Here is an 18,726-nt window from a genome sequence, read left to right on the forward strand (position 1 = left end):
CGTGTTATTCCTCATGAAATGAGGGGTTATTATTTTGAAATAAGAAGCCCATTACTTCAAAATAATTTCAAAATAATGTGCTTGCTGTGTGGATGGTCCTCTTGTTATTTCAAAGTAACTCGGCAGTGTAGACATGCCCTGAAAGTGCAGTTACAGGAGTAACTGCAACTTACTTCCCCATCGAGAAGGCAGGAAGAGAAGCAGCTGCTCTGGAGCATGGAGGAGCTGGTCAGCTTCTAATGGAGAAAACTGTTGGCTCCTGTACTCAGCTCCAGTTTCTCCAGTAGTGAGAAAGGTACCAACATCTGTCTGCCACCTCCTGTTGTGACCCAATTTTCCCATTTTAGCCCCTTGCTCTGTGGACCAACCACAACCCTCCCCTTGTGCCTAGATTTCCCTGACCCTTCACTCCAGGGACTAACTTCCCCCTCTACCCTGTTATGCCCCAGTTAGAGGAAGATGCAAATAAAAAAATTCCAGTATATTTATGGGATTCTCAGTGTGTGTGTGAAAGCTACAGGTTGGCTCATATGCCAACTGGAGATAACCCCTCTGTCAAGCGGCGGCCCCCCCCCATTCACCTTTATGCCCCCACTCAACGATTATAGCCCGTGTTGGTGGGGTGAGAGGTCCGGGCCCACCCTCTCTCCAGACCCCGACCCAGGGCCCTAATGTCAGGAGCAAGCCTCCTGACGGTAACAGGCGGGGGTGCACCCCCAAAACACGCCCGTTCCCGGGTTCCACGGCCCGCCCTGGGTCTGGTTCACCCCGCCTGGTCATTACCGGCCAGCCTCTTGGCTCATGTTCTCACCCTCCTCACCTCTCGTGACGCTTCTCCCTACGCCCCCCCTTCTGTCTTCCCCTGGGTCCTTTTTATCCGGTTCCTCGCCGGCCCCGCCGGATGCCCTCACTTCCGGGTGCCCCTCCCCGCTCCACTCGGGTGCACCTCTGACATCGGCGCTCCCCCCAGGCGCATCTTGAAGACGTGCCTTTGTCTCGGGTCCTAGCCACCCCAGAGTGGCTGCGGCCGCGGCGCCGGTTCCTTCACCGTCCGCCGTGGCTTGCGGCGTTCGCGAGTGGCGGGGTTGCTTCACCCCGTCACACCCTCCCCTGGCCTTCCAAAGATGCTGCTCCACCAGCATGAACAGGGTAAAATTGTCACTCCCCTCCAGATGCTGGCCAGATCCTGCCACAAAACACAAGAGTGGTACATGCTTTGACAATGCAACTGATGATGTTATTGTTGCATAAAAAGCCTTTGCCTGAGCTATTATTTGATTTTGCACATGCATTTTCTGCAAATACACTAAACTGTAAGTGTGACGGACCCCCGCAGGTCTGCACTAGAACCGGGGCCGGCGGCGCCCCCTGCAGGCTGCCGGGCGGGCCGGCAGGCAGCCCCAGGAGCAGGGGAGAGCGGGCAAGGGGGGAAGCCCCGCCGGGGGAGGGGCGGCTAACTCCATGGCGGGGAAGGAGGGGCCGGGAACGGCCTCAGCCAAGGGGCGAGGAGCCCGAACGGCGCGCCGTTCACACGGAGCAGTGCAGATCCGGCGTCAGATATGTTAACTGAAATTTAGAGAAAACTAAATTTTTGTTTTAAGTTTTACAGTGCTTTATTATTTTTGCACTTTTTACACCCAAAAATGTCATTGCCCGCCCTTCTACAATTACGTTATTTAAACAAATGTGTTGCAATGGTAAAAAAAAATGTGTGTGTGTCTGAAAACTATAGGTACTGGCGGTACTTATAATTTTTTTAAAGGGTTCTTTATAAAAAAGGTTGAGAAATACTGGTCTAAGGTTTTAAACTGCAACTCGTAAACTTTGTCAAATTTTTCAATTCATTGTAATCTTTGTAAAACCTTGCAACTTTGTAACTCTCAGCAACTTTGCTTTAGAAGTTCAGGGGGGGAGTGTGCGTTTAATAGGAGTTACAAGACCTCTGAGGCACTTGGAGCACATGGTGATGAGTCATCAGAGACTGCTGCTTTGCTGGATAAAAGGAAGTCTGGGCATGCTCCCTGGTGATGAGGTGGATGAGTCACAGGAGCCACAATGGCTACCCCTCTTATACTAGGAGCCATACATACACAATATAAGGAGAGAGACCAAATGGCAGATGTCTCTCTCTTTTTTCCACTTCCTGAGAAGCTCTTCTTTCTATAGCTAGTGTGTTTCCTGACCAGCTCCCCAGCCATGATCAGCAGACAGACTCTCCAGAATCTACATGCTTTGGATCTTTCTGAAACCCATATGCCTGAGGGCAGGAATGAATGTGTGTGAATGAATGGAGGTATGTATGTGCCTTTTTGTGTGTGTGAGAGAGAGATAGCTGGTTCCCTCCTCAGTTTAAACCTTTGGTGGCAGCTCTATCTTTATTTTATCAATAAACCAATGCTAGTGTAACCCTGGGTAGTCTCCAGTGGGAATTTTCTGATAACAGTTATTACAGTAATAAATCTAAGAAACTAAATTAAAAAAAAAACAACAATCCACCTCTCCCTGTCATAGCTCAGAAACATTAACAGGAGTTTGACTTTTCAGATAATGACAAACTGCATATTATGACTCCCCCTATTTTTTAACCCAATTTTAAAATAGCTACATCCCTGTAGAGTAGGGTTGCCAGGTGCTTTCCCCTACGTCTTAGTGCTCAACCGCTCCCCTATTCCTATCCCTGCACTCACTCTTAAAGGGGACATACTGTTTTATTTTAATGTTTTTTGGCATACTTGGAGTCCTTTTTTTTCCCTCAACAACTTTGGTCTCCCCCCCCCCCCTTTTATTCCACTTCAACAGAATTTTTTCCCATTTTTGGGGGGGGGGTTGGTATTTTTGTTTCAACCATCTGGTAACCGTACTGTAGAGAGGTAGCTAGACATAGGGGCTGTGTCTACACTGGTGCGATCTCGCACAAAAGCAGCTGCTCGCGCAAAAACTTGCTGCTTGTCTACACCGGCCGTGTGTTCTTATGCAAGTAAACTGACATTCTAATGTATAAAATCTGGGCTTTTTGCGCCAGAACTCTGACACTCTTGCTCAGGAATAAGCCCTTTTGTGCAAGAGCTCTTCCAAAAGAGGCCAGTGTAGACAGGCAACATGAATTTTGTGCACAAGAAAGCCCCCTGGTTAAAAATGGCCATCAGAGCTTTCTTGTGCAAGAGAGCGTCTACACTGGCACGGGTGCGCTTGTGCAAAAGCACATCCCAGTGTAGACTCTCTTCTGGAAGAGTTTGCCTGAGAAAGCGCCAGTGTAGACATAGCCCAGGGAGAACTGGATTTATTGTGGTAGGGTGGGAAATGTCCTCATGCTTTTTTAGAGAGCCTTGTATAAAGGTGGGAAGCACCAATTGCTGTTGTATAGCAGGAATAATGGCACTGATAACACGGGTGGGCTGGGCTCTCTGCTAGGATGATCGTCAGTTCTGGGCTGGTCACTGGGTCACCACGCATGCCCCAGTGCGCGCCCGGAACTACAGCTCCCAGCATGCCCCAGTGCGCGCCCGGAACTACAGCTCCCAGCATGCCCCAGTGCGCGCCCGGAACTACAACTCCCAGAATGCTCCATCTTCAAGCAGGCCCCTCCCACCGGAAATATGGGTCCTGTTTTCCGGCGTCTGCGGTGCGTTCCTCCGGCGCGGAGACAGGCCTGGAAAGGGGCCAGGCTGAGGGTCCTGTGAGCTCTGGCGCTGCTCTAGCGGGAGCTGGGGCGGGGGCTGCTGGCGCTGTGTGGGGCGGGGGCTCGGGCACGGACAGTGTCTGGTCCGAACTAGACGTTTCAGTCGCTCGCGCGTCGCGGTGTTTGACACCCGCAGGCGCCTTAGCGCGGCTCAGTGACACGCACCGAGCGGGGCGGGCGGGGCCGCAGCACCCGCCGGTCGGTTAACCGGTGACGGTTGGGTGGCGCTAACGTTTAACTGATGCCCCAAGTGGGGTCCAGGCGGGGGCTCGCAAGCTGGGCAGGAGGTGGCAGAGGTTGCCCTGGATGGGAGCAGCACCAGTCCTTGGCATCTAGGAGCTGGTGCAGGCCCCACCTGTTGCCAGTGACTGGAACCTCTAAGCCAGTGGTCCCCAGCCTTTTGGGGCTGCTCGGTGCGGGGCTGCTCACACCTCTGCGCCCAGGGCAGGGCCGCCCATGTGCCGTATGCCTGGGGCCAGCACCGCATGCACCACGTGGCAGGCGCACATAAATGCCTTGGCAGGCACCATGGCACCCACGGGCACCACGTTGGGGACCACTGGTCTAAGCATTACCCAGCAGGAAAAATTCACACCTCAAGAGACAGAGTTAAGCAGACCTAGCCTATGTTGTGGACAGCTCTAGGTCAGCGGAAGAACCTTTCCCTTGACATAGCTCTCATTTATCAGGAAGGTGGAATATATACAGTTTGTGTGTGTCGGAGGGGGGGAGAACCCCTACTATTTCTATAGCAGTAGTCTATTTAACATCCTTCTCTACACTGAAAAGTTAAGTCAACCCACTTATGTCTCTTAAAGGCATGAAAAATGTGCCCTTGTGAGTGACACAGTGGAGCTGACCAATCACCCTCTCTCCTGTTCCCTCTGGACAGTGGAATGCCAATAGAAGAGTTCTTCCATCAACCTACCTGTTTTCTCTAGGAGGTGGATTAACTACAGTCATGGGAGAACCATTCCCATATCTGTAGCAAGTGTCTGCACCCAAGTGCTACAGTAGCACAGCTGTGCAATTGTAGTCTTTGAAGTGGAGATGTAGCTTTACTTTGCTCGAGCAATTAGTAAATGGCACCACCAAAAGAACTGGTTTGCCTGTATAGGTACATCCACATTAGGGTTCTTAGTGACATTTTATTAAAACAAAATCACACCCTAACCAACACAATCATGCCAGCATCCCCTTTAAACTATACACCTGGACTTTTCCTTATTGATGCTTATGCAACATGATGCTTATTATTGTCTCACTGTTCTGGGTTGATTTGTTTCCCCCCAGGTACAGATGAAAATGGCAACATTGGGCAGATCCTTTCAAGGAGTTCCTTCTGTGGAATTTCCTCAGACTCCAGCAGCTCTCTCTGAGAGTACCTTCCAACCTGGCATCACACAGAGTGAGTTGCAGCCTGGAACTGTGGGGCATGAATATCCCCAGCAAAGCATGGGGGCTACGGCTGGGAATGGAAATGATATAATAGAAGGCTCTGACCCCACCAACTCATACCTGGACCTTGCTTCCCCAGCTGCAGTTGGAAGTTATGATGACACCTTGACTATTGCAACAGTTCCTTTCACAGACTTTGAAATCCCACCAATACTATTGCAGCCGCAGATTCGCACCCAGTAAGTACAAAAACAAACAGGAGAAAGGTGGGGGACAGCACCTCCTAACTATAGTAGATTTGTCTGACCAGCTAACTTTTCAGATCTGTAATTTGTATCAGTATTCTACCGGGATTGATAATTTTCAAAGAATCACAGAAGATTAGGATTGAAAGAGACCTCAGGAGGTCATCAAGTCAATCCCCTGGTGAAAGTAGGACCAACCACAACTAAATCATCCCAGTCAGGTCTTTGTCAAACCTCACCTTAAAAACCTGTAAGGAGGGAGATTCCACCACCTCCCTAGGTACTCCATTCCAGTACTTCACCACCCTCCTAGTTAAATAGTTTTTCATAAACTAAAACGTAGAATCCAACCTAGGCCTCCCTCAGTGTAACTTGAGACCATTGTTCCTCATTCTGTCATCTGTCACTACTGAGAACAGCCTCTCTCCATCCTCTTTGGAACCCCCCTTCAGGAAGTTGAAGGCTGCTATCAAATTCCCACCCTCCATTCATCTGCAGACTAAATTAACTCAGTTCCCTCAGCCTATCCTCATAGGTCATGTGCCCCAGGCCCTAATAATTTTTATTGCCTTCTGTTGGATTCTCTCCAATTTGTCCATATCCTTTTTTAGTGGAAGCCCCAAAACTGGACATAACAATCCAAATGTGGTTTCACCAGGGCTGCATAGAGGGAAATAATCACTTCCCTTGGGCAGCTGGTAATGCTACTACTAATGCAGTCCAATATGGCATTAGCTTTTTTGCACTGTCCTGTTTCCTTATGTTTTTTCTTACTCTAACCTCACTGATGGGGCAGGAAATAGCCCTCAGTAGTTTGAGGAATTAAAGGATGTTTGCATTTAGATAACGGGATGCTGAAATGGAAACTTGATCTAGCTATAATGTTTTTCCTGCTTTCTGTCCATTGATATTTTTTTTGATTGATAGCCTTTGCTCTACAGGTTTTTTTTTCTTGTAGCACAAGAACATCAATGTTTTGAATCTACATGGTCATTGTGATCTAATAACACTTTGTGATAGGCCCATGATGTTGCGCTGCATAATTCTCAGTGGTGAAGTAAGGTATAGTTGTTATTTCCACTGTTTTATGACTGGAAAGTCCTTTAAGTTCCAGGATTTTGCCTTCCCTGGAGGCAGTAGACTGCACTCAGCCATGTTCGGAGGATGTATTAAGGTGCAAACACTGCGATGCATGACAGGACAATTGCTCCATTTATGCTTACAACAGTGGTACAAGAGAATCCAGGGATTCACCCAACTGCTCCAAAGGCATGAGAATGGTTTCAGAAACTTAAGATTCACTTATAATCTCAGCCTGCTGCTTCTCAAATGCCATATAAAAGAAGATGGCTGCATTCTTTTTTGTGTGGTTGAAGAGTATGTATACAGATCAGTATTAGGACTTGTCTTCACTGGCAAGTTACTGGGCTGTAACTTTCTTTCTCGGGGGCATGGGATAGGAGCAAGTTAAAACACTGTAACATGCTAGTGTAAACAGGCTCCCAGCACTCAAGAGCTCAAGAGCCACTCTTAGAACCCCTGAGATCTACCGGTAGATCGCGATCTACTGGTTGGTGACCACGGATCTAGAGTGCTGAGAGAGCTCTCGCCATTGGTGCTGAGACCACACTGCCATGTTAAAAAGCTGCTGTAGCAGCCCTGCTTGAGTAGCACTTTAAACTTGGAAGTGTAGACAGAGCCTTATGCTGCAGCTTTTTGATTGTTCTTTGTGTGATTAGTTTAATTCATGTACAGGTTGAATGTCTCTCTTCTGGAATTCTGGGGACCTGACTGGTTCCGAATGAGAGAATTTTTTGCACCGTGGAAGGTCAGTGCTGTCTAGCAGCATTACCAACACTTCCACTGCTTATTAGGCTGTTAGAGGACATTTAGGGGTAAATTAGAGCTAAATAACAGCACAGAACAGAGCTAGGACTGGTGGCTGTGAACAAACTTTATAGGACCATGGGAAACTTGGTCACATCCAACTAACTGAAATAATTCTGGATGACGGATGTTTCTGGACAAGAGTGTTCTGGATTAAAGAGGTTCAACCTACATCATAAAACCACATTAGGAGACTGAAGCGGCACAATAGGCACTCACCTAAAGAAATAGTAGTGCTATAGGAATAACGTATCCATTCCTTTCCCACCTTCTCCCACAAACAGTTCAAGAAAGAAACTCACGGAAATCAAGAAAAGGCAACTGAGCAAACCCTGTTTTGACAAATTTTGTAGTGTTCTGTCATTATTTTTGGGAGCAAAAAAAAAAATGTAATGTTTGCAACCTCCTTGCTATTCACAGATGCTAAGAGTCTGTATATTCTGTGCTGGTTTTCACTCAGGATTCATGGGTGAGATTTGTATAGTGCCAAATACATATCCAGAAATGTTTGCCTCAGAGTATGGTTAAACACTTAGGATTCTTACTGCAGGACTGGGAATGTTTAACAGGAACTGGAGACAAAATAGTTATCAAAAGTAGTAGAAAGTTTTAAACTTAAAAATAGCATCTATTGTTACATAAACTTTATGTGGAAACATTAATCTAGTTTACCACTTACCTTGTTCTTCAGGGTTTATTGTTTAGCAGGAATATTTTTGGGACACACTAACAAAATACACCAGCAACTACACACCACACCATAATAACTCGAACTCAGGAACCAATCCTTGCAACAAACCTCAGTGCCAACTCTGCCCACATATATACACCAGCAACACCATCACAGGACCTAACCAGATCAGCCATACGGTCACTGGTACATTCTCCTGCACATCTACCAACGTAATATATGCCATCATGTGCCAACAATGCCCCACTGCTATATACATCGGCCAAACTGGACAGTCCCTACGTAAAAGAATCAATGGACACAAATCAGATATTAGGAATGGCAATATACAAAAACCTGTAGGGGAACACTTCAATCTTCCTGGACACACAATTGCAGATCTAAAAGTAGCCATCCTGCAGCAAAAAAACTTCAGGACCAGACTTCAAAGAGAAACTGCTGAGCTACAGTTCATCTTTAAGTTTGACGCAATCAACTCTGGATTAAACAAAGACTGTGAATGGCTCGCTAACTACAAAAGCAGCTTCTGCTCTCTTGGAATTCACACCTCCAGATCAGCTGCTAGAAGTGGGCCTCATCCTCCCTGATTGGATCCACCTCGTCATCTCCAGCCTGATCCTGGCCTGCATATTTATACCTGCCCCTGGAAATTTCCACTATATGCATCTGACGAAGTGGGTCTTTGCCCACGAAAGCTTATGCTCTTACACTTCAGTTAGTCTATAAGGTGCCACAGGACTCCTCGTCGCTTTTGCAGATTCAGACTAACACGGCTACCCGTCTGATACTAACAAAATGGAACAAAAGAGTGACCATGTTCGATCATAGTGGTGGTCCATCTAGTTCTGTGCCCTGTCTTCCAACAGTGAACAAGGTCAGGTGCTTCAGAGGAAATGATGAGAACAAATAACGGTCAAGTGATCTGTTCCATATCACTTGTTCCTAGCTTCTGGCCACAGAGGCTAGGAACACTTCAGGTTTATTGATCCTCTCAAAGAATTATATAAATTACTTAGGCATGATTTCCCTTCACAGAAGCTGTATTGACTTTCCCCAACCTAGTGTTCACCTATGTGGTGATTTTGTTGTTTACTACAGTGTCAACCAATATGGCTGATACTGAAGTTGGTCTTTACCAGCCTGTAATTGTCAGGATTGCTTCTGGAATCTTATTTCTTTAATTGATGTACATTAGCTCATATTAGATGATGGGTGGATTTGAGAGAGGTGACATACCACAATCTACAATAGCATATTTCAGTTCCTTCAGAACTCTTGAGTGAATATCCTCTGGTCTTGGTGGTTTGTTACTGAGGAATTTATCTCTTTTGCAAATCCTCCTCTATTGACAATTCAGTCTGGGATAGTTCCTCCAACTTGTGACCTAAAAAAAAAAAGGGCTCAGATATAGGACTCTCCCTCACATCCTCTTCACAGAAAAATGATGCAAAGAATTCATTTAGCTTCTTCACAACAGTCATGTGTTCACTGAGTGTTTTAGCACCTCGGTTGTCCCATGGACCCACTGATTGTTTGGGGAGGCTTCCTGATTCTGATACACTGACAGAAAGTAAACAGCTGATACATTTTGTCCTTTGCTAGTTTCTCTTTGAGACTCTTTTCAGTCTGTCTGTACTTGATTTCCACCAGCACTGCTGTAGCTCAGTCCCAATAAGTATGAATGGAGCAGCTGCTGCCTCCTCTCTGAGGATCACCACTTCTATGACAAACTTAATTTTTTCTATCATTGATTGGCAGACATGTTGGAGAAGCCTACTACTGTGCCATGCTTCATATTTGTTAGAACTTCTCCATTGGCCATCATTGTTGAAACTAATTACCTAATGGTCCAAATGTTGCCCTATTTCAATTTATGTTCAGGTAACTATTTTCAAGAAGAGATGAGTGAAAGTAAATTGCTTCCTTCTATACTCCAATAAACACTTTTCTTTTTAGCGACCATATATCTATCTCTAGACTAATACATCCTCTGGCTCTGTATTTTTCTTTATATAATTCAAGTGACCTGCAAACTGAAAGACATGGAACATCAACCACTAGCAACATATGCTCTAATTTTCTTGATATCACTCAATTCCATCCAAAGTTGTAAAATGGTGTTACTAGTCACATGACTGTTCATTCTCCCCTTGCAGAGTTTCTCTTTGCCGTGGAAAGAAGCATAAACTAGAGGAAGAGGTGGATGGGTAAGTTAAACTTAGTTGTCAGTGACCTGCTTTTAGCCTAATTCACTTTCTGTCTGTTAAGTCGGATGCAGTGTGATGCACGGTAGATCTCAAAAGATTGACTGTGCTTGGGTGAGTGAATCTTTCCCAGTAGTACTGTTGTTTGGAACCACTCTGAGTTGTTCTTTCCTGAACATAATTGCAAACCTCAAATCCCATGTGTATGTGAACTGAATATGTGATGGAGATTGTCTTGAAAAGTGTTTTTTGTTTGACGGTGAGAGCTAAAATGTCTCATGTCTTTGAAGTAAAGTCTTTTTGTCAACAAAGTATGCATCTCTGTAGAAATAGGAGTGACAGACTAAGACTGTGGTGGGCAATCTGGTGCCCGCAGGTTGCCATGGGGGTTCCATGTGGGCCTAACAAAACCCTTCTCTGCTCCCTTCCTCCATAACGCTTGTGCACTGGGTCCCTGCACTTACCTCCCATTCCTGCTCCTTCCCACGAATCAGCTGATTTGTGGTGTTGAAGCTCCAGAGAAAAGGGGGAGGAGTGGGGACAGAGCACAAATCAGCCAAATCGTGGTGCTCCAGAAGTGCTGGAAGGAGGGAGGGAGCAGGGATGGGAGGCACCTGGAAGAAGAGGCCTAGCAGGGATATGACATTGTACAGTAAGAGTAAATGGCTTCTTGTTACTTGAAGCTCCATTAATACACGAATAAAGTATTTCTTCTTATTTTTAAGTGTTCAGCGTGCCATGCATAATGTATTTTTAATATTATTCTTGGGGTCGTGGTTAGTGCACACAACTGATTGCAATTTTGTGGCCCACTAAGAAGAAGGAGGGCCCTCATATGGTCCACTCACCAGCCTTGGTTGCCCATTGCTGGACTAAGATCTTAATGTCATAGATTTCTCTGTTGCCCACTTCAAATTTGGTTTTTTTTCCCTAGTTGCCCGGAAAAGAAGAGACTATTTAAAACTGTGCCCTACTCTCCGAATCCCAGCAGTGAAACGATTCTCTGTGCAGGTCAGCAGGTAGCTGGGGAAGTAGCAAGGCCATGCACTGGTAACCTTTGTGAAGCGGGCTTGTTAGAGATTGCCTGTGAAGAGATGGACCAGACAATGGGAGAACAGCAATGTGAGGTTGCTCGCAGGAAGCTTCAAGAAATTGAAGACAGGTAAAGGCAGGGATTGACTAGAGTGGTTTCTTTTCCTAGCATTTCCTTTATTCATGGGCATTATCTAAGGGTTAACTGAGCAGCTAGTGGAGTAGTGCGATGGCAGCACCACTGAGTTGGGTTGAAACTCACTTTTTAACATTTGATTTTTTTGAAGTGCTCTAAAATTCACATGGGCTACATCTACACTGGCATGATTTTCCGGAAATGCTTTTAACGGAAAAGTTTTCCGTTAAAAGCATTTTCGGAACAGAGCGTCTAGATTGGCAGGACGCTTTTCTGCAAAAGCACTTTTTGTGGAAAAGCATCCGTGCCAATCTAGACGTGCTTTTCCGCAAAAAAGCCCCGATTGCCATTTTCGCGATCGGGGCTTTTTTGTGGAAAACAAATCTCTGCTGTCTACACTGGCCCTTTTGCGCAAAAGTTTTTCGGAAAAAGACTTTTGCCCGAACAGGAGCAGCATAGTGTTTCCGCAAAAGCACTGACAATCTTACATGAGATCGTCAGTGCTTTTGCGGAAATTCAAGCGGTCAGTGTAGACAGCTGGCAAGTTTTTCCAGAAAAGTGGCTGCTTTTCCAGAAAAAGTGGCCAGTCTAGACACGGTCATGGTGACTTGTAAAGCTGCTATTGAGACAATCCCTCATGGGAATCTGGGATACGGTTATTAGTCCAAATTTGACATTGTGAGCAAGGCATTCCCAAGAAGAAGATTCATTCAAAATAATAAAATATCAAAATTTTACAGTTAAGTGTAGTTTGTACATGTTGTGGGCTCAATCTGTGCCTCTTATCCTTGTCAAATTGGTATTACAGTATCAGGACTGGTTTCAGCTAGAGTGCAGCACTCCATCCTAATATTTGGAGACAGGTCAAAGTTAAACAGTGTGGCAGAAGCTAGAGAAAATTGCTTGTGCTTGTGCATGTGCAGCTGGACACTTTTATTACAAGCCAGAGTTTTTGCACACAACGTGACACGGTAACTGGGAGGCTCAGGATGACATGCAGTGGCCACTGTACCTGAGCAACACCAACTACAAGTTCCAGTCCTATCCTAAACACTAGTTGCATTCTGCCTGCATTACTTAGGGGCTCCTAAGAGAAAATCTTCCAGAGCAAAGCTTTTAGTCTGAGATCTAGTATTCCCAACTGTTCTAAAATCCAGGGGCATGCTTGGATTTTGCTTAAGTATTGTCAATGAAAATAGCGAAGGAGGAAAGACTGAATGGATGATACTAGTAAGAGGCAATATAAAGATAACGTAGCCACACCATGTGCTCGGGTAATGGTGAGGAGTAGTGGGACTTAATGTCCTTGACCCCGTCACTGTAGTATCAGAACAATTGTCTTTAATGTGTGTAGTCTCATGACTTGTGCCATTGCCTCCATTTTACAGTTGTGGAACTGAGGCACAGAGAGACATTAGTGATTTGCCCCAGAGATGAATTGAACCTGGGATCTCCCAAGTCCTAAGCACAGACCACGGATATTCCTGGACCCCAGAGCCCAGAAAGAGGGAGGTCTGGTGGCGAGGAAGGAGCACTGTGGGGGCCACCAGTAGCTAGGCGCATGGAGCCCCAGTGGCACAGTGAGGCAGGAGGGGAGGGGCCTCCTCAGTCCAGCAAATCCCCTCGTTTGGGACCAGTGAGGTCCAGAGTGTTGGACCAGCTTGTAGTATGCTAACCAGTGGCCCATCCATCTTTTTTGGCTGGGTCTCTTCTTGGGCCTCAGGAAACACATTAATAATAAAGATGTTACTGTAAGGATGGTATAAGGTTGATTAATTCAGCACCAGGATACTGCTGTCAGTCAAAAGAGTAACAGCCTTTAAGATTTAGGAAAAATAAATAGAGAAAACAATTCACATTTCTGTAGTTCTTCCACTCTACACAAATCAAGGATTTGTACCATTTTTATCCTTCAAAGTGCTGTAGTTATGAAAAAGAAAATTTAGTCATAAGGTTTTATATTTAATCAGTCACCACACACTTCGGAATTGGTATCCCCCAGCTTGTACAGGAAAATAAGCATTATACAAACTACAGCAGTGGTAGGCAGCCGGCAGCTTGTGGGCCACTTGTGGCCCATTGGAGTTTCTGTGTGGCCACAAGACACTTTTGTTTATCATTGCCCATGGGCAGAGTTCCCAGATCATGCTCATTTTTTCCATGTTGTTTTTTCCTATTGATACTACAAAAGTGAAATGCCTGTAAAGAAAGGGCATGTGAAGTGAGGTGTGTGCTGATTGCATGCATTCAGAGCCATGTGCTCCCCCTGCATCCAGTCAAAGCACTGCTACAATTCATTCGGCACATCCCACAAATTCTAGGGATGCAAATGCAGTGAGCAAAGCCTCCCTATCCTGGGAGACTCTCTTGTGTATGACACTCTTGCGGTCCATTGAGATGAAGGAGGCTACTCTTGCAGCTGCTTACTAGCCTTGGTTGCCCCTCACTAAACTACAGTGAACACTTTAGAATGATACTTCAACCCATTAAACCGTATATTTAGATTTCAGTGGCTTGCATATAGGTGCATTCAGTGTTCTGGAATGGTAGAATGTGCTGCTGGTCATCCTTGAGTCAGGGTTTTGGAACAGTCCATTATACCTTTGATCCATTGGTCTGTGACATGAGCTCTGGCTTCTGTAACACCTATTTGGCATATCACATTGCAGGGTCAGAGCCTGCCATTGCCAGACCGATGATGGACCACATACAGGGTTCTTCTGTATGCCCTTTTCTAGGATTTCATCCTAGAAATCCAGATAGTCTCAGAAATTTATATTTAAAAGCTTTACCAAAGAGTAGATTATTGTAGTGCATCCTATGTGGTCAGGCTGTGGGTCATTCTTATCCTGAGCAGCTTATAGCATAGGGTCACCAAAATGCAGGGTCTTTCAGAGCATCTGAAAATAATTGTTGAAGCTGAAATGTGGGGAGCTGAGAGGACGAAATGGCTGCTTAATTCAGTGTTGCTGCTTTATATTGTGTGTTTGAACTGTATATCTTTCCTGAATGGGATTCACTTAACAGTGAGTATACATGATTGCTAGTCATAGGCATACATATTTGTCAGTGATGTGGTTAATAATAAGATATTATTTCCCCCTTCCTTGCCTCCATTCTTAGGATAATTGATGAAGATGAAGATGTTCATGCCGATGAGAATACTAGCAATCTGCCCACCCTTGTCCTGTCTGATACTCTTCAAAAGGGGTTGAGGAGGGATTTTGATCAAGTCCTGACAAAAAAAATAATAGAGTCCATGTAAGTTCTGGAATTAATGTTGGAGCTACACAGACACATACCCAAATGGGGGAAAGGGGGTTGGCCCATGGATTCCGTCTCTCCTCTATTGGGCAAGACTTGATTCCACTGTAACTCTTTGTAGTGTTACTGTTTGAGGGAAGACTCTCCTTTGACAGTACGTATGTGATGTAACCAGTGCTACATTGTGTAGTAGGGCACTATATGTAGTGAAAAAAATAGAGTGCATACTTCCAATTTCTGATAGAATGGTAAATTCATGTAGAGCTAACTGTTTTATGCTGCCTAGAATACACAATGTTATGTGTTCTCTCCATTTCACTAACCTTGTAGCCTGCTGTTTGTGTATGTACCTTTCCATATCAAGGGGAACAGTCTCAGTGTGGTGAACAATAATGAGATTAATGGTTGGTGCAGTAGGAGAGAAGAATTATTTCATGTTCCACGTGGGATTAGAATTGAGTAATGCAATGAACTGAAGAAAGGGCAAACTTATGATGAAAATCAAGAAACCTCCTCTTAGGCTGTGAAATAGTCTTACAAGGGGCGGAACTGGAACTGTCTCTAGTAGACTGGATGAAAAACCAGTACATGTACTTTGGGGGACATTCTGCACAGTGATGTAAACGGATGATGAAGTTAGGTGGTTTTCATTTATCATAACTGTAATTGAAAGAGTTTTGATTAAACTAAGACTCTTATCCCTTCTAGGAGCCGACCCTCCATGGAGCTGGTGCTCTGGAAACCTCTTCCTGAGTTCCTCACAGATAAACTGAAATCTGTTTCTGTTGCTAAGAACTACAAGCAGCAGGCTACAGAAGGGTGCCAAGCTAAGCAGTCAGCTCTTGGAACTCCCTTCCAGCCACAAACTGAAACATTCTCTGAAGCACAACAAACTATGCCTTCAGGTCTGTATAGTAGCCTAGAAACATCTGGGAGTGTAGAAGAGGAGATGGAATTATAGAAGTCAGATTTCAGGCTGCAATGGTGAATTTCTGAAGATTTCTGTGGCTGACTTTCACTCCCTCTACCTTCCAGTTATGAGGTATGGACAGGAAGTTGTTGTTGTTGGGATTTTCTGTTTTTTGGGGGAGTTGGGGGTTTTTTTGGGTCACAATCAGAAGAATCTGAGGTTGCCACTTTAGGAGATTGAAGAGAAGCTTTATAGTCTGTTAAAAGCAGCATCTTTGACAAGAAATCCAGTGGCCTTTGGTGCAAGGAAGTGGTTCTCCAAATGGCTGATTGCACCTGTGCTCTTAGTCGCCATGGTAAGGAACAAAGTGCTGAGATTGAATATGTCGGTGGTTCAGACAACCCTTCTACTTGGAGAGCCATTAAGGCTTTGGAGCATATACTTCTCTGTGCTCGTAAAGCAGACGCCTAGAGAATGTTCTCACCTGATTGATTTGGCTGCAGTTCTCCCTTGGTCTGTATCAGATTGGAAAGCCAGACATAGCCTTTGGAAATACTTCTGACGCACCTTTTGACTTCAATCTTGAAATGGAAAATGTGTGAAGCAGATCTAGAGGAGCTACTTTAACTGAGCTTTGTGTAAATGTTGTCTCAGTAAGGGCCAAATCCTACTTGCCATACGTGACTAACCTCAAACTTTGAGTGGGACTACGTGTATTAGCAAAGGGAGCAGAATTTGACTCTACAGTTAAACCTGGACTTAGTAGTTTACGTAAACCAGAAACGCGCATCATAAAAACTATATCCTGATTTTCTGTAGTTTTTTACATTGCACCTGGATTATTAACTTACACTGCAGGGATTTATTCCAGATAATAGTACTGCAGGAAAGGAATCCAGTTCATTGCTTATTAGAAAGTAGTACAACAAATGTACTGGTATGTGGTAAACCAAGTAATCTCATGAGTCCGTCAGTCTCAAGGTTTCCTTGGAGACATCTGAATTGAGGTTCCCTTTGTGAAAATACTCTTCTGGGTAAAGGCGATATTAGGATGGTAATTCTCAATCTGTTTGCCTAGACTTCCCCCATACCAGGAGGAAGCCCATACAATGGCTCCTCAGGAAAGAAGCTTTAGATTTATTGGAAAGGCAACTGTCTACACTACTTTGCTTAGCATATCACCTTAATAGATGTGATTAGACCTTCTTCTTGCTAACAACCCATTTTATGCATTTTAAAGCCCAGCATTTAATTTGCAGGCAGCTTTTCTGCTCCTTTGGCTGGCAGTGGCATTTTAGCTGAAAGGAGATATTCTTTCTAACATGGGTGTTCGGAGTTAGGTAGAGAACTGTCATTTCTGTCTGATATTAATATGGTTTTCTATCCCAATCTTCTTGCCCCAGATACTGAAAGAGCATTAATGTTTAATATTTAAACAGTGTTTAAGAACTACACATTAAAATTATTCTGTTGTTTGAATCAGCATTGAGCTAGGCTGGAAACTGGTGCATAACCTGACATCTCAGCCCTTGATTTTTGTATGGGGCAGCAAATGTGTGCAGTTTTCATATGCTCTTGTAGCTAACTTATGTGAGGTCGGAGAAAGCTTCCTGTATGTAATATGTAAAACTTCTCATGTGAATGCTATTAATTCCTAAATGAGACTTAAATTCTACAGCATCTGGGAGGCTGCAGTGTCACCATGTGGAAAAGAGTCAAATAATATGGAAGTGCTGAAAGGAAAACATCATTGTCTGCTTTGTGAGGTTAGAAGGGGTTGCAGTGCTTCCAAACAGAGATCTGCTCTTCACTTGTATGACTTTTGAAAAGGGTCACAGTTCAAATTGTACTGATCAGATGGCTCTGGTCCTCAGTTCAGTGAATGAGTAGGAGGAAACATTCATATGTTTAATGGAATCATCTTGCCAATACCTAAAATTATGGTACAGAGGAACCTGGAGGATCGTAGGGTGCTAAGTGTTAAATCCAAATAGGGCTCTTTTTTCCTCTCTTAAAAAAATATTAGAAGTAATATTTTAATCTGAATGTCCAAGAGGAAAACGTGTCTATACTCTGCCTATGGTCTTAACTCCTTCGTATGTGTGCCAAAGGTTACTATTCAGATGTATGTTTTCTCCTTACATTCTGTGCTGATGCAGTTTTCTCTGAGCCCTAGTACTACTCTACCACTTCAATTAAGATTTCTCAGTGGTTTATTGGAAACATGTTCATTGTCCTAAGCCAGAGAGTGATGTTCTCCAAAGCAGTTCAGCATTAATTAGTAAACATCTAATTTGGTTTTCAGAAGTCTTTATTGTTTTATATTAAGGGGAACCATTCAAAGCTCCTCTTCCTTTGATGAGGGAAAGGGAAAACTGCTTCCCATCCTGGGACTAAATGGGTTGCTAATTGAACTAAATTGTGCTTTAAGAAAATGTGTTAAAATGTGAGCAGCTGCACGATACAAAAGTTGTGTCCTGACAGTTCTATTGTTAGCTTGATTAAGGTTTTTTTGGTTCTGCATGTTAAGTGAGGGCGCAATACTGAGAATATTCTTTCTGGATGTTTTATTTTGAAATATGAACGATCTTGTTCTGGTTTGTCTTCTGTTGGGACCAAATCACCATTTGTATGTCATAATTTTCAATAAAGTTTTTAAAATTGCTGTAAAACACACTGGAAATTAAGATGTTATGCTTGGTTTCCACTAGGGATGTTAGATATCATGTATTTTAGTAATAGTGTACCAGCAACAATTAACAGTTACATGGTTACTAAAATGCTCCCTGGGGATGGGTCCAGCAGCCAGTGCGCTTCCAGCCTCACTCCCAAGGATCCCCATGCCACCCTGCACTGCTGCCTTTGTATCAGAGGCAGCATTGTGAGGCAGCAGGTGGGAGCCAGTGTCTGTGGGGAGCCAATTTTTAAATTGGCTCCCGTTGCAGCTTGGCTCCTGCTTGCTGCCCCACACTGCAGCCTCTGATACAAAGGCAACAGTGTGGGGTGGCAGCAGCTTCTGTCCATGGTAAGAAAGTTAAGAAACTGGTAGTTGGCTAATCATGTAGTCCTGGCTCGTGCTGGGTCGTCTCTTACTGCATTTCAACTGCAGAGCCACTGCAGGGGTAGGCCCAGGACTCAGTCCTGGCTCTCACTGGCTTCAGCAGCTCGTGTCCACAGAGGGCCCCAGCTACATGTGGGACCCACATGGACAGGGACTGCTTTGTGGGATGCATTCTAATAGAAGCAGCAGCACAGGGGGGGAAGCAGCACTGTGGAGATG

General features: G+C 44.7%; 1 protein-coding gene across 6 annotated transcripts; it reads left to right on the forward strand.

Annotated features, from left to right (window-relative positions):
- The first annotated feature begins 3,546 nt into the window (after positions 1 to 3,546).
- CCDC117 (coiled-coil domain containing 117) lies at positions 3,547 to 18,139 on the forward strand. 6 transcript variants are annotated; one of them, XM_025182885.2, is made up of 7 exons: positions 3,565 to 3,622; positions 4,973 to 5,087; positions 5,217 to 5,316; positions 10,057 to 10,107; positions 11,039 to 11,266; positions 14,396 to 14,533; positions 15,245 to 18,139. In XM_025182885.2, exons 2-7 carry the CDS (start codon positions 4,979 to 4,981, stop codon positions 15,495 to 15,497), a joined length of 879 nt encoding a protein of 292 aa, XP_025038670.1. In that variant the 5' UTR covers positions 3,565 to 3,622; positions 4,973 to 4,978; the 3' UTR covers positions 15,498 to 18,139. The 6 variants fall into 6 exon arrangements, with proteins under 6 accessions (XP_006119711.2, XP_025038670.1, XP_006119712.1 ...); XM_006119650.4 differs by having other exon boundaries at positions 3,607 to 3,676; XM_075898924.1 differs by lacking the exon at positions 3,565 to 3,622 and adding an exon at positions 3,645 to 3,671.
- The last annotated feature ends 587 nt before the right edge of the window (positions 18,140 to 18,726 follow it).

This window comes from Pelodiscus sinensis, chromosome 15, assembly GCF_049634645.1.
Source record: "Pelodiscus sinensis isolate JC-2024 chromosome 15, ASM4963464v1, whole genome shotgun sequence".
Taxonomy (NCBI): Eukaryota; Metazoa; Chordata; order Testudines; family Trionychidae; genus Pelodiscus; species Pelodiscus sinensis.